The 15808-nt window shown below is 38.3% G+C and overlaps 1 protein-coding gene across 1 annotated transcript in view; it reads left to right on the forward strand.

Annotated features, from left to right (window-relative positions):
• CAP2 (cyclase associated actin cytoskeleton regulatory protein 2) overlaps window positions 1-15808 on the forward strand; it is a 106428-nt gene that overhangs the window by 72855 nt on the left and 17765 nt on the right. The window contains exons 6-10 of the mRNA XM_075270837.1: window positions 1426-1569; window positions 2939-3024; window positions 8815-8917; window positions 13365-13551; window positions 14314-14483. Of these exons, the coding sequence (XP_075126938.1) occupies window positions 1426-1569; window positions 2939-3024; window positions 8815-8917; window positions 13365-13551; window positions 14314-14483 (690 nt within the window). The remainder of the gene's footprint in view (window positions 1-1425; window positions 1570-2938; window positions 3025-8814; window positions 8918-13364; window positions 13552-14313; window positions 14484-15808) is intronic.

The following is a 15808-nucleotide window of genomic DNA, read 5'->3' on the forward strand; positions in this document are numbered from 1 at the left end:
ATGGGACAGTGACTGACAATATCTGTAAAGTGCTGCGGAATATGATGGCGCTATATAAGTAAGCATAATAAATAAATAATAATAATATAAGTTTGTGAACCCTTCTAAATTGTCTGTATTTCTGTATATGTGGCCCAAAACTGAATCAGATTTTCACAAATCCTGAAAGTAGATAAAGAGAACCAAGTCAAATAAGTCAAAAATATTAGACTTGTTCATTTATTTATAGAAGAGAATAATCTAAAATATCACATATCTGTAATTGGCAAAAATATGTGAACCTGTAGCTTTACCAGATAATTTGAAGGTGAAGTTAGAATCAATGGGATGACAATCACGTGTAAATGAATGATGTTTTGTTTAAAAAACAGTGAATAACGGCCACATTAAAACCCATAAATGCCTATGGGTCTATTCACATAGCTATATCTAGCAAAATGGACAAAGGTAGGGGTCAGTGACATGTTTTAAAAATAATGTCAGGTATGGGGTTTTTCACACAGGCTTCCCGCTTGGACTTTAAAAATGGCAGAAACAAAATGTATCTGACAGAGGTTTCTGAATTGTCACAAATGAATATTGTGAAAAACACTTGAAGTTCAAACCAATTGAAATTATAGTGTTTGCAAAGGAGCCCTTAAAGGGAGTCTGTCAGCAGGAAATTCAGTATCAGACTAATGACAGAACCTTGTAGAGCTGCATCTACACAGCTCCATTTCTGTGAAAAACAGATTTTATCTATATGCAAATGAGTTAAAAGGGGTTTTAGGCTGGGGCCCCACATTGTGAAAACACAGCGTTTTGGCTGTGGTGGAAACACCTTGGCAAAAAATGTTGCGTTTTAACTTACCTGCAAAGTGGATGGGATTCTGACTAATCCTATCTATATATTGCAGAAAAAATCTTTTTTTTTTCAAATTACAGCCTGTCAATTATACCTATGGAAACGCTGGCATTGCCATATAGGTATAATCGAAGTAGAAAGTCAGCAAAGGAAAACTATGCAGGCTTTCTGTTAAAAACTCGGAAAAAAACACAATGCGTTTCTTCCACAGTCTTGTCCACAGGGTTTTTTTGCAGGGATTTTCTGCATGGGGCCTTAGCCTAAAGGGCTTTTCTTTTCATGCTGGGGCTACACTCTTTGCTCTACATAATCATCCCCAATAACCACCGAGCTCAGCCCTTCATTGCCCGAGTGACATTTTCCACTTGCCCTGTTCAGCTAATTTACATAAGAATAAAACAATGATTTTTCACAGAAATGGAGCTGCAATGTTGAATATGAAAGGCATCTTTGGAAAGTGTAGAAGCAGCCCTACAAGATTAATACCAATTTTCCTGTTGACAGATTTCCTTTAAAGGAAAACTGAATGGGTGTGCCATGATTTAACTATATATGTTTTTTTTTGTTTGTTTTTTTAATAGGCAGAGCTGGCATTGCTACTAAAACCCATATCAGAAAAAATTCTTGAAGTACAGACATTCCGAGAGAAAAATCGAGGAAGTCAAATGTTCAATCACCTTTCAGCGATAAGCGAGAGTATTCCAGCACTTGGCTGGATTGCAGTGGTGAGATATATTTATTTTCAACATCCAATGTAAGGAATTGTAAAATTCTCACTGGTTAACAGTGAGGTAAAAATGGCGGGAATTTACTATGTTATATAGGTCAGAAAATTGGCATAGACGTGGCAGATCTTTGTCGTAGAGCTCTGATTTGCTTCAAAGATAATGTCATCTTCCCACCCACTTGCCACTTACTAAGACAGTGAAGAAGAAATGGGACAGGGATAACAAAACTGGCACTGAAATCTATACTAATCATTTCCATTCTGGCTGGAGACTGGAGTCTCTTAATTCTCGCGCCTCTGGGTGAATTGATTAAAACTGGTATAGGAAACACCAGTCTTAATAAATTCAATCCTATAGCGTCATAAAATAAGCACTATGGTAAGACATATTAGAATTTTTGATATATCTCACATAATTGTGTGCTTTGATCTCTGATCTATCCAGGTAATAGCACAGACTAGAGAAGAGCGGCAAATATACTCGATCGAATACCTCCGCCGCATAGCTGCCGGCGCCAGAGAAGGTGGGAGGGGCAGTAAAAATTCGAAGCCCCGGAAGTGTTTTTGCAATGGGAGCTATGCGGTGCAGGTATTCGATCGAGTATATTCACTCATCTCTAGTACAGACTAATTTTAAATTAAAAAAAATAAAAGATGACTTTCCAGTTTACTAAACCTACGAGGGATCTAGAAAGATTTAGTGGAAGTAATTCCATAGAATGAACAGAATTTAAGGCTACGTTCATATGACCAAGATGCAAAACATACATTTTTCACAGCCATCTTGCAACCGAGGATCGGCCACTTTCACAGACTCCCCATTCATTTCAGTGTATGGAGGGATCCGTGAAATCGGCCAGCAATAGGACAGGACCTATATTTTAATGGTCCCTGACAATGGACTGTCAAACTAATGTTCCTGAGAATAGCTCCCACTCACTGACATTGAAACTAATGACGTCTGTTAAACAAGTGGCCATCACACGGCCATTAACCACTGTCGTGTGAATGTAGCCTAACACTGGGCCAAGTGCTTCAAGTATTCACTAAAACATGAGACAGAAAGTAAAATGCAGTGTATACAAGTCCATATATCTAAGATGTTCATGCGCTTTACTAATCTGCCTCCATTTTGAACTGTGGCTTTATGTTGACAGCCCATATTAATAACTTAATATATAAAACATATCTAGAGATATTGATTTATTTACTGAGGGAGAAACATGTATGTCCTTTTAGCCTCCATTGTTCTGGTACATATTTGACGTAGTCTGAAATCGACAAGTAAACGTATACAAAAACTTATTTTATTGCCTTGTATATTATGTGTAGGAATTAAATAACTTTTACTTCTGTGCACTGTTTAGGCACCAGCTCCAGGTCCCTTTGTAAAGGAGATGGCTGATGCTGCTGCATTTTACACAAACAGGGTATTAAAGGACTACAAGAATAGGTAAAACATTTCACCTGTATCATTTTAAGTGTTTGTAAAATCCAAATAAATCAGGAAAAAAAAGATGATGATTTTGAATGTATTTTACTTCTTTTAGTTTACACAGAATGTACAATACTGTTTTAGAATATTAAGAATCCTTATATCTAAAAGCTTTGGTGCAATAAAGTCACTGTACTGATCCAGCTTGCAATGCAAAGACAATGGGGTGATTTATTACGCAAAGTTTGGCAGAATTCTGGCATATTTTGCCCCAGAAAACTGTGTAGCATGCTGTGTGTCACATTTATCAAGTGTTTTAGACACTTTTCCAAATGGGAATGTGGTAATAGGACTTGGTCTAACTTGCACCTCTGTGCGAAAAAATTGTGCAACAAATGCGCCAAGAACTTTTAAGCCAACTAATAAGAGGTGTAAACTTAGACTAGACAGTCTAAGAATCATACACCAGATTTATCAAACAGCATCAGGCACTCTGATAAATTTGGCCCTGTTTAAGATTGTCTAGTCTGAGTTTGCAAACTAAGTTTGTATAGTTTTTAGACAGTATTAGTATATCTGTGCCCATTTAGATTAGTACCCTAAGAATATTAATCACTTGGACCTCGCACACCGTTACTTTAAAATATTTTAAAAGATACAGACATAATATTAAAATTAGTGACTTACAATTCACAGTTCTCTGATTGGAGTAATTTTCTTCCCCATTTGGCTCAGACTGCCATGATGACTTCTCCCAAAGACTGCAGACTTTGCTGCTAAGACATTTTTTTTGGCTGGTTGCTTAATTTCAGGGGAGATAAAGTAGTTGTAGGATGGTGTCATTCAGAAGTACTATGGAGAAAGATAGAAGTGCCAGGTAGTAATGCAGTGTAGGATGGTAATACCAACCATGCTCACTGCTCCCCAAGCCTCCTGTACCAAAAAGAGCCTCCAGCTCTCAAGAAAGCAACCATTGGTTATAAAGTAACAGGCCAGACTATTTCTTGTTAATTTGTAAGGAGATGCCATATGCATTTACCCCTCATTCCAATCCTATCATCTTGGTTCACACTTACTCTTATACATTAAAATGCCCAGTGCACAGTTTAGACTTTACTTGCATGTCTGTGTCAAAATTTTATTAAACATGTATAATGCTTATGTTGTCATTATTCTATCCTATGTACAATTGCAGAAAATTTCCTGCATTGAAAATATGCACCAATTATAATGCTGGCACTCTGCTATTGCCATTCCAGCAGACCTAGCTGCTTGTCTCTTTCTGTGAGAGCACTCCTGTTTCTTTAAGGATTTATGTGTTCACCTGCTAAGCTTTCTCCTGCCAACCCCTGCCTTCCTGTGTGTATATAAGTCAGCTTCTCTAGCCACAGAGATTGGATTCATATATGCTGCTCTCCTGTCTGATGCCCTATGCCCTGTTTGTTATGTTAGCCCTTCCATCTGCTATTTCTGAACTACAACCTATACTGTCTGCCCTGGATACTAGTCCTTCTGTATGCTAAGTCTGAACTATGTTCTAATCTATTTTAGCTGTTTGGATGCTGCTTTCATCTGCCTTGTCTGAACCATGTCATAGTCTCTGCCTGTCTTTCCATTCTGTATGACGTCTGCCCTGTATACATCGATTATGGTATTAACATATTGTCCTTCTGTTAACTATTCCTGTATGTATGCTTTGTCCTTCTGCCATGTTTGTATCTCTGCTGTCATGTGAATGTATATTTCCTTCTGTGTGCCATGTCTAAACTTTATCCTAGGTTCTGCCTGCCATGTTTAGACATATGTCCTGCCATTATGTCTTTATCTCTGCTAACTGTGGCCATCAGACTTCTGTTATGTTTGTATCTTTGCTACCTGTCCTGTTCCTGTTTCCCTGATTCCTGTCTTTGACAGGTGTATGTTATCCTGATGTTCTGTCCTGTCCCTGTGATCCTGTCTGTTTTAGTCTGTGTATGTATTCTGTATGTCCTGATTTTAGCCTGTACTCACACCCAAGCGTTTTTGACTGTCACTACGGTGTGGTGCACTGCACCATAATTCCTGACCGGTCAGTTCTTACCATCACCAGGACCACGTCAGACTTGGCAGACTTCCTGCAGCAAAGCCCAGATCCCCACGTGGGAATTAAAGGGTGAAACCGGTTAGCCAAACCAGTTTGGTAGCAGTGGTCCACAATCCTATAAGAGACAGGAGTAAAGTGGAGTTTCACTTTAAGTTATGTTTGTAACCCTGAACTCTGTTTACCCATTTACATAAACAGCAACCCCGAAAAAAAAAAAAGAAAAGGATAAAGAAGACAAACCTTGGCAAAATCAGCAGATTGGGGCCATGTTCTTGAAGCACTAGTGGATTGTATGAGTATCCATAAGACCTGAATAGTATTAGTAAGCAATAGCACCTGTTTCCACAGATCGTTTACCTGTGTATTTTGGCTTCGGCTGTTTAGTAACTACCAGACAAAATACACACATTGTAAGTTGACTATTTGCATACCAAATACCACAAACTGCCTGCTTGGTGAGCACCACAGCACCAGCTGCTGGCCATGTAGGGTAGTGCAACCTTACATTTAAATGGATAATGTCACCAAGGCACACCATTAATGCATTCAGAAAATGAAATTATTTATGGAGCAGGTATTATAAGTTAAAAAAAGATCTAGAGAACCACCAACAAAAGTCTTCATGTCCACAGCTTCAAAGAGGTATTTGTAAGGATTTGCTGTAACATTATAATTTGTAGGGATCACTATTTAAACAATACTGATCTAAAGATTCAAAGGCTCCCTTTGACTTTTCTGCTGCACAGTGGACCCCTCTCCCATCTACTTTACAAGGAACTACAACACTGCTCCATTCAAGTAAATGGGGCTTATGCTGCATTTTCTTGCATAGTGAGTGACCAGACAGCAGTTTTGTCTTATTGTGGTGGCTCTCTATGGGCAATATGGGCCACACAGTAGGTCAGTGGTCACCTCTACATAGAGTTTTTAAGTTTTTTCCATGCTTGCGTGGGTTTCCACCTGGTACTTTATTGACACTCTACTAATTGGTCTTCCATTTACTAAACGCTCCCCTCTACAATTGATGGTGGCCTATGGATGAGTGGAGGCACTGGCAGTCAGATCTCCACTGTTCAGGAAGTGATGGCTTATCCTAGTGAAAAATAAATATATAGAATTTGTACAGCCACCTGAAATACAAATAAGACACATGCAAATATAAATAATTTAATTATCATCTTATATAGAGTTGTTCCCAGCAAATCAAGACAATTTGCATATAGATTATATGCATGCAGGTCAGGGTGCCTGAACCAGATGATGTTGTTGTTCTCCTGTTTTTGGAGCAATAAGGTCCTTGCTGTGGCACCAAAGAGGTATGACACGGGGGCAGCTAAGGTCCCATTGCTCTAAAGAGCTAATCTGTATAGTGACAAATATGGCAATATGTCAGCAACAGAGGCTCTGATTCTCAAGAGGTAAATACTGTTTAATTCAGGTGACCTTAACCTATTTATCAGCTGGGCTGGGATGATATTCTGGGTACTGGTGACAGACTCTCTTTAATTTTATATTTACCGATTTATTTGCAATATTGAATATAAGATGCAAGTGTGATATGCAACGTCATAACATCTCACACAAGTCTTGTCACCAAGCTTTCCAGTACTCTGAATGACAGATCTTTCAAGTTATAACCCATTTTTCTGGAATACTTCATAACAGATATCCCATTCAAGCATCGGAGGAAGCCCGCTAGCAGTTGCTGTGATAGCAGTAATAGCAGCCATATTGGTTGTCATGCAACCATCTTATACACCGATATAACTAAGACAAAAGAATATAATTGTTTTATTTTTAATGGGGAAAGCTTCTCAGCAAAGTTTTTGTAAGTGAGTTGTTATGACTGACGCGAGTTAACTGTAGTTTAGATTTACTCTTTGTATATAACTGAAGATTTGACATTATGCCAACAGTCTGACTTTTCCAGTAAAAGCAGTTTGAGACAGAAATCATAGTAGCGTGTTAGATGTATCCCAGCAACGTCAATATAGAAACATTGTGATGGGGATGTATCACTAGGCTGGTAATCTTGTTAGTTCAGCTTCAGAAAAAGAAAACTTTAGCCTTAAACACAAAGTATTTCAGTACTGCCTAAAACCTTCAGTCAAATAAAATATATCAGGATCTTGGTGTTTTGGAGGCCACACACAAGCAAGAAAAAACTTTTTTCTATTATCTTCTGGCAAGCCAACAATACTTTTGTGTTATGGAAACGCATTTCTGAAAAAGAATCAAACTATGCGTGTGGTTCTCACAATAACCTAAGGGGTTGTAGAGCATTATAAAGCATAGCCTGGCCATCAGTTACTCCTGGTTCTCCAGCCAAGCTGCAATACCAGAAACAGTACTTGGAATGGTGGGGCACTGTTTAAAGAAGCCTCGCACATGTTTTTCTAACTATGTACAACCCCTTTAGGCTACGGCCCCATATAGCGTCCTGCAGCAAAAAAGGACTGGGGGAAAAGTCGTGGCATCAACACATCATGGTTCTTCCCGCAGCACTTTGCACAGAAAGTTCACACAGGCTTCCTCTGCGGACTTTCTGCTTCGATTATATATGTAAGAAAACCGCCGGCTTCCGTAAATATAACTGACATGCTGTGATTTCCAAATCCGCACTGTGCTCTGACTCTAAAATGATGCAATTTTTTTTCTGCGGTGTTTCCACCAGGGGCAAATCGGTGGAGCCCCTGACCTTCAATGGTTTTCCCCAAGCCCACAAAGTTTTCCTCTATGGACTTTTTGCTTCCATTAAACCTGTTTTTAAAATCCGATTTTCGATCATTTTTCAGCCGATCCCGATTGTGAAATTTGCTTAATCGTCAATCAGGATCCAATCTTTCCCAATCCCGATTGCTCAACTCTAGTTACTTTATGTTTATGGGGTAGGGTTGAGCCAACCTTGAGATTTCAGGATCGTTTTTAAAATATGATTTTCGATCATTTTCCAACTGATCGTGATCGTGAAATTTGCTTGATCTTCGATCGGGATCTGATCTTTCCCGATCCTGATCGCTCGACCCTATAAGTAGCAGCAATATTTAGCCAAAGTTTTCTGTTTAAATGATTTCAGTGGAAAAATTGGTATTTTTGGAAACAAACTAAGTTAATATTCATTAGTGGTCAGTTATCTTTAAGCACTGTAGTAACACGTAAGTAAAATTGACCATAAGGTGGATGTGATTTGGATGGATTTGCTGTTGTAGTTTCTATCTGCCACAGAACATTCCCTATTGATAAGTATATTCAGATAGTAGACGTTCACATGCCTCTACTTCCTGATCGGTGTCTCAGTTGCTGAAATATTAGCTTTTATCCTGATATTCTAATAAGCTGTTTAGTGCAACAAGTGCGTCAGCATTGCTCTGTTTGCACGCAGGAACTACCATCCTACTATGATTGACAGGGCCAGACAACATACATGTGAATCATAGCATGGAGGCAGGGACTGGGCACTGCAATGTATATGTCTTTGGCGCAATGAGAGCAATGGTGACACCCTCATATTAGCCTATCAGGATAAAATGTAATATCTTAGCAACTAAAGCACCAATCGAGAAGTAGAAAAAAGTATGAACCACAGCTATCTGACTGTGCTTTATAATCATTATATCCATAGGGACTGTTCTGATATCAGACTTCCTATAATGTCATGATTTTGATGTACATAGTTAATTTGGGGAGTCATTGAATATAATTATTTGCCATGTATTTTACCATAGTGATGTGCGTCATGTTGACTGGGTAAAATCATACCTGAGTATTTGGACAGATCTTCAGGCATACATTAAGGAGTATCATACTACTGGAACTGCATGGACTAGTGTAAGTATTTACCAAGTTTATATTTTTTTCATGACTACAGTTTGTGTAAATGGCTTATTATACATCATGTAAAGGGTTAAAAAAAAGTAATTCACATTTTTTTTTACAATACGGATGATGCAAATGATACCTGGTATATAGTGCTGAGATGTATGTAAGTTACCCGGTCTCCAGTGGGGTGAGGTTACCTGTTTGCAAAGTTTGAATCAGACTTCACTCTTTACACAACACAGGGTGAACTCTACTGCAAAAAATGTAAAAGAAATCCACAATGTTTAGGTCCTCGTGGGACATACTCATCATATTAGCTACCACAGACTTCCCAGAAGCTAATCCGCTGCTATGTACAATAACAACTAACTGTAGTGCAGATTTATCTCAATTTCATGTCAATTTATGCTGCAGGCTTCATTGCAACTTTCGCCCTCTGCAAAGATTAAAAGCAATTACGGACACGCTGTGATTATTATTCTGAATTCCACAGCAAAATCCATTTACATGTGTAATTTCATACAATTTCCTATCAGTCAATGTTACAAAATGTGCAATATAACAGTGTGATCCACCACAATAGCAAAGTACAGTCATTGTTAGGGTTGGTTCACGGACGTAAAATTACGGACGTAAAAATACAGGCGTATTTTACTATAGAACTCAATGGAAACGTCTTTTTACGGCCGTAAAAATAAGCACAAAAAACGCCTCGCGTTACTCCGTGTGAATGGACCCTAACTTGTTATTTTTCATCAGGTATTATAATATTAAATATCATATGGCTTGTATATCATGGCAGACTTCATTATAGGTTTCTTGTACCAGCATGCATTGTTTATACATGTCAGACAGTGAAATAAAGAGATGGATAGCTCACCATAGCTGACCCCCCTAAGACACTAACAGCTGTACAGTGCAACTGTTCCTTTTATTTTATTAGCACCTGCCAAAAAAGTAAAAGACTTCCTTTAGTGATGTTACTAAATTGTAGTTTGCTTGACTGCTAAGTGAAGAGAGGAAGAAACCCAACAGCTGGGCCACATCCTAACAAGAAGGGCTTAGAAAAACTTCAGAGCTGGTCATTTTGGCTATCGTCACACTTGCAGAAGACAACTGGACGATTGGTGGTTCTTAATAGCATTAAACACGTGTCAGCCAAAAGGCAAGTGTTAAGGAAATGACAGTCAGTAGTGGTAGAAGCATAGAGCGGTTTTGTGGATATATTCATGGAACAAAAAGCTATACAAAAACAAAGGCTTAGCTGGTATAGGCACGTGTGCCTTATGATACCTAACACACTCCATGAAATATAAAGACAGCTGATAGCACGGTATAGCGGAATTAATGGTGGGCTTGCTAAAAAAAAAAAATGTCTATATGTTACATGGTCTAAGCCTACAAGATCACTTATATATAAAGTAAGTAGCTACATGAACTTATATTTTTGAAGTTACAGCAGGGCCTTATATGATCATGATTATGATGATTGATTTGAGGTTTATGGGACATCAGGATGGAGCATGAATCCCTTTAAAAAGTTAGCCATGATGGATATTATAACAGTATTATTGGGGTTTTGTTTTGGTTTTTTTTGTTATTTTCTTGCGCCTGATGTAATAGTGAAAAAGTCTCAACCCACGTCAAATAACTCATGTATTGGGCCACATCAAATGCAAAGTATATTAATATCACAACTGATGCCATATATAACAGCATTGGTGCTTAGAACTGCTTTGTCTGATGTCACATGTATCAATAAAAGTGCTGGATATGTATGAAACAGAGCTAAAGTTATGGGTAAACAAATAACTTGTAAAAAATATGACAAATACAATGAAAGACAATATTCAGGGCCTGTGATGAAATTGACCACTATAACAGCATTAGCCGTGGGGAGGTTATTGCTGTGGCCATATAACACGAATACACAGCACCAGCTCCTGGATACACAAGCAAGGTTGCCTTCATAGGGAGAATCAGCGCTCTCATTTTTCAGTGACAATAGCAGAAGTCTGAAGTCAGCTGCTTCGTCTTGTAATTTCTCTACATGAATGCACACAAGGGCTGCAGGCAGACAGGTGGCTGTAAGATCCAGCTCAATAAGACAAGCATGTACATTTACAGAAGACGCACCTTAACAAAGGATCAGTGTCTGGGCGACTTTCCACCTGTTCTTCTCAGATGACATGTGAATTGTGATTGTATTACATGTGCACTACAAACATAAAACATATATAAAGATAATATCACAGAAAACATGTAGCATAGTATGGTAGAAAGAGTGAATGCATAAAGTATTATTTTATAGTAGAAAATTACTAAAAATTCATCCTTGCATATAATATCTATTATGGCTTTTATATAAAATACTATTAAATATTTTGTACTATAAAAAGTTGAAAATCGTTTGCACTGGCAAGTACACAGGTAATATAAAACAGTCTTATGATAAGGCCCCAGAGAGCGCTGCATGAAAAAATGCGGCGGCAACACATCATGGTTTTCCCACAGTGTTTTACACAGTAAGTGCACAGAGGTTTCCTCTGCAGACTTTCTGCTCCCATTATACCCATAGGGAAACCACCGGCGTTTCCATAGGTATAATTGAAATGCTGCGATTTCCAAAACCGCAACAGTTGTGGAAATTGCAGTGTTCCTGCTGTTCATATTTTTTCACAGTGTGTGGATGGGATCTCTTTCCTTTGCAGAGACTGTAAAATGCCGCAGTTTCTCCCCTGGCCAAACCACGGAGTTTACGCCACGTGGGGCCCCACCTCAAGGTTATTATGTGTGAAGTTATTTTACACAAAGTACTAGAGAACTACTTAAGGCCTTATTCACACATCCGCATTCATGATCCGTGCTTTTCACAGACTGCACCCCACCTTGCTCATTTGCAGATGGTGTATGGTCAGTGGTTGATCTTCTTTTCACCTCCATGAAAAACAGATCAATCTTCCTTTGTGTATTCTCATTTGCATATTTTGAATGTCTCTGGGTCTGTAAAAAAGGATGGCACATGGATGTCATCCATTTTTTTTTAATGGACCTATAGACTTTTTTTGATGCGGTGCACCTGTGATATAGATGTTAAAAAAAACAAACAAACCAGGACTTGGTTCCATTTCTTTTTGACACTGACATCTGAATAAACACATTGACGTTAATAGTTATGTATGGGCGCAACAAATACAGATGCCATATGTACATAAAATGCGGATATCTGTATAATGCCTAGATAACACTCCCCTACATAACTGCTAAAAGAATCATTCCTAATCATAGACAATATACTGTATATTTTTTTACATTTATAGCATGTCCGAGAAGGTGCAGGAAGATGAATTCATAACACAGATACCTACCCTTTGTGTCACAGTCATTGTAAAAGTTTCAGTGTAGTGCAATGTCCTGCGCTAAATGCAAAAACAAGATGGGATTGAAAGGGAGATTATAAATCCTCTGCTCCAGAGTCCAGTACATAGAACTAGAACATGTAGTGGAACAAATTTCCATTAGTTAGAACAGATTATTTTTGTACCATATATATAAAATAGCATTGTCATCATTGGTTAACAATGACACTTTGGGACTGACAGCAAAACAGAAAGAAAGAGAAAGTTAGTGAACCCTGAAAATCAAAATAGTGTCTGGTAAGAGCAGAGGGGAGGCGGAACTGTAAGTAAATAAGTAAAGTATTCATAAAAGAATGTGATATATAAACGGGTGGAGGGTTCACTGATGGAAAGGTGTTTTTTGTCCCACTGGAAGTCTTCAAAATATATAAATAAATAGAAATAATACATTGCAATATACATTGTACTCCCCATTTCCTTCTACAGGGCTCATAAGAACCCTATACTGCATGGGCAGGGAGTACCATCTCCATCATTGTTATTGTTTATGATGATCTTTTTTATTATTCTGTTTGTCATATCCTAAAATGAGACATTCAATGGCTGTTCTTCTTGTTCTCCCCATATACATGCATGCATGATTCAGCCAAGTATACTTGTGCTGTAGATGAGGAGGGGAGAGTAAGATTCTGCCATACTCCTCTGACAGCAGTTTGTCTCCCTTAAGAATTTAACAAACCAAATTCTTTTTTTCTCAGATGTCTTCTGTATAAATGTAAGCAGATACTTGGCTGCTCCCACCAAAAGCAGCTGGTTTGGCCAGTTTTAGTCTAATGTATATGACCTCTTTTAGACTCACTTTACAATAGCAATGGTGGTAGAAGAGAACAGTGAACCTGTGGGTCATCACATGAATAAATACAATGGGTAAAAGGTCATAACTTGATCAGCATCCAATACTTATAGTATGTACTGTAAAGCCTCCATATAATGTATGTAATGTCTTAACCTATGTAAGTATGCATTTCTCATAGTTTTTTTTCTATAGTAAATCTCTTGCACTTTTCAAAGTTATTAATTTTTTAATCTCTTTTTAGCTCCTATTAAAAGATGAACCCCAGCATAACAACACAACACCCATGCCAAGTCATCCCCCACCACCTCCTCCACCTCCAGGACCACCACCCAGTTGTGATATATTTAATACTAAACCCAAAGATGATGGTTCTCAAGATCGATCTGCATTGTTTGCCCAGCTCAACCAAGGAGAAGAAATTACAAAAGGTTAGCTAATAAGAAAAACCTATGTGTCTTACTTAGACACAGAACATTGTCTTCTCTGCAATGTAAATGTGGTTGCTGTTACATTTATTCCCAATCTATAATTCTAAATTTAGTGAGATACATTTAAGAAGGCCAAGAAACCTTACACAGCTGCTAATCAAAAGAAATCCTTGGAGGGGGGGATACATATTTACTGCTTTCATAGAAACAATTCTATGAACTTTTCATCAAACTTTCTTTAAGACATGACAATTGGTTACAGCAAAGTGAGTAAAACATATGTATGATGTTACACTGAGGTTTTTGCATAGAAACAGTCTGAATCAGGATTTGGTGACAGAAACTCTCCACAGGGGAACACAAGCTGCTATCACAGTTACTACTGATGATTAAACATCTTCTGACACACAGTTCTAATCATATAGATGATGTAGATGTAGTGCAGCCTCCCAAACTGTGTATCTATAGCCTCTGAGCTTATTTAGGAGTCTATAGAGGGGAGAATGATCACATTATCCTCCCAACAGACAAAGACGATACTGTATCTAGCCATATAAGTGGTACCGTGCTGACGAATCATGGGACTGACACCAAAACAGAAAGAAAGAGAGAGCTAGTGAAGCCTGAAAATCAAAATGGTGTCTGATAAGTGCAGAGAGAAGGATGGGTAGATGTTTTTTTCCCACTGAAAGATATACAAATAATTAGAAATAGGATACATTTGCATGCAAATTACATTGTACTCTCCTTTTTCTTTTATAGGGCTAAAGCATGTTTCTGATGCTCAGAAGACTCATAAAAACCCTAAACTGCGTGGACAGGGAGCACCAGTTCGATCGCCTACCAAAAGTCATGTGTCTGTGTCTAGTAAATCTACACCACAACAATCCTATTCTCCTCTTCTAGAGCTGGAAGGAAAAAAATGGAGAGTGGTAAGATTGACTTATAGATAACAATTAGGCATTCATCCCCTTAAAAAAACATCATAGTATTACTTAAGCCAGTGTTCATCAACCTGTGGTTCTCCAGCTGATTTAACACTACAACTTCCAGCATGCCCTGACAACCATTGGCTGGCATGGCATGCTAGCACTGTACATGGTAATCAGTGGCTAGAACTTTACATGGTAATCAATGGCTAGCACTGTACATGGAAATACATGACTAGCACTATACATGGTAATACATGGCTAGCACTGTACATGGAAATATATGGCTAACACTGTACATAGTAATACATGGCTAGCACTGTACATGGAAATACATGACTATCACTATACATGGTAATACATGGCTAGCACTGTACATGGAAATACATGGCTAACACTGTACATAGTAATACATGGCTAGCACTGTACATGGAAATACATGACTAGCACTGTACATGGTAATCCATGTCTAGCACTGTACATGGAAATACATGACTAGCACTATACATGGTAATACATGGCTAGCACTGTACATGGTAATCAATGGCTAGCACTGTACATGGAAATACATGACTAGCACTATACATGGTAATACATGGCTAGCACTGTACATGGAAATACACGGCTAACACTGTACATAGTAATACATGGCTAGCACTGTACATGTAAATACATGACTAGCACTATACATGGTAATACATGGCTAGCACTGTACATGGAAATACACGGCTAACACTGTACATAGTAATACATGGCTAGCACTGTACATGGTAATACATGGCTAGCACTGTACATGGAAATACACGGCTAACACTGTACATAGTAATACATGGCTAGCACTGTACATGGTAATACATGGCTAGCACTGTACATGGAAATACATGGCTAACACTGTACATAGTAATACATGGCTAGCACTGTACATGGAAATACATGACTAGCACTGTACATGGTAATACATGGCTAGCACTGTACATGGTAATACATGGCTAGCACTGTACATGGTAATACATGGCTAGCACTGAACATGGTAATACATGGCTAGCACTGTACATGGTAATACATGGCTAGCACTGTACATGGAAATACATGACTAGCACTATACATGGTAATACATGGCTAGCACTGTACATGGAAATACATGGCTAACACTGTACATAGTAATACATGGCTAGCACTGTACATGGAAATACATGACTAGCACTGTACATGGTAATACATGGCTAGCACTGTACATGGTAATACATGGCTAACACTGTACATAGTAATACATTTCTAGCACTGTACATGGTAATACATGACTAGCACTGTACACGGTAATCAATGGC

This window comes from Leptodactylus fuscus, chromosome 4, assembly GCF_031893055.1.
Source record: "Leptodactylus fuscus isolate aLepFus1 chromosome 4, aLepFus1.hap2, whole genome shotgun sequence".
Classification (NCBI taxonomy): Eukaryota; Metazoa; Chordata; class Amphibia; order Anura; family Leptodactylidae; genus Leptodactylus; species Leptodactylus fuscus.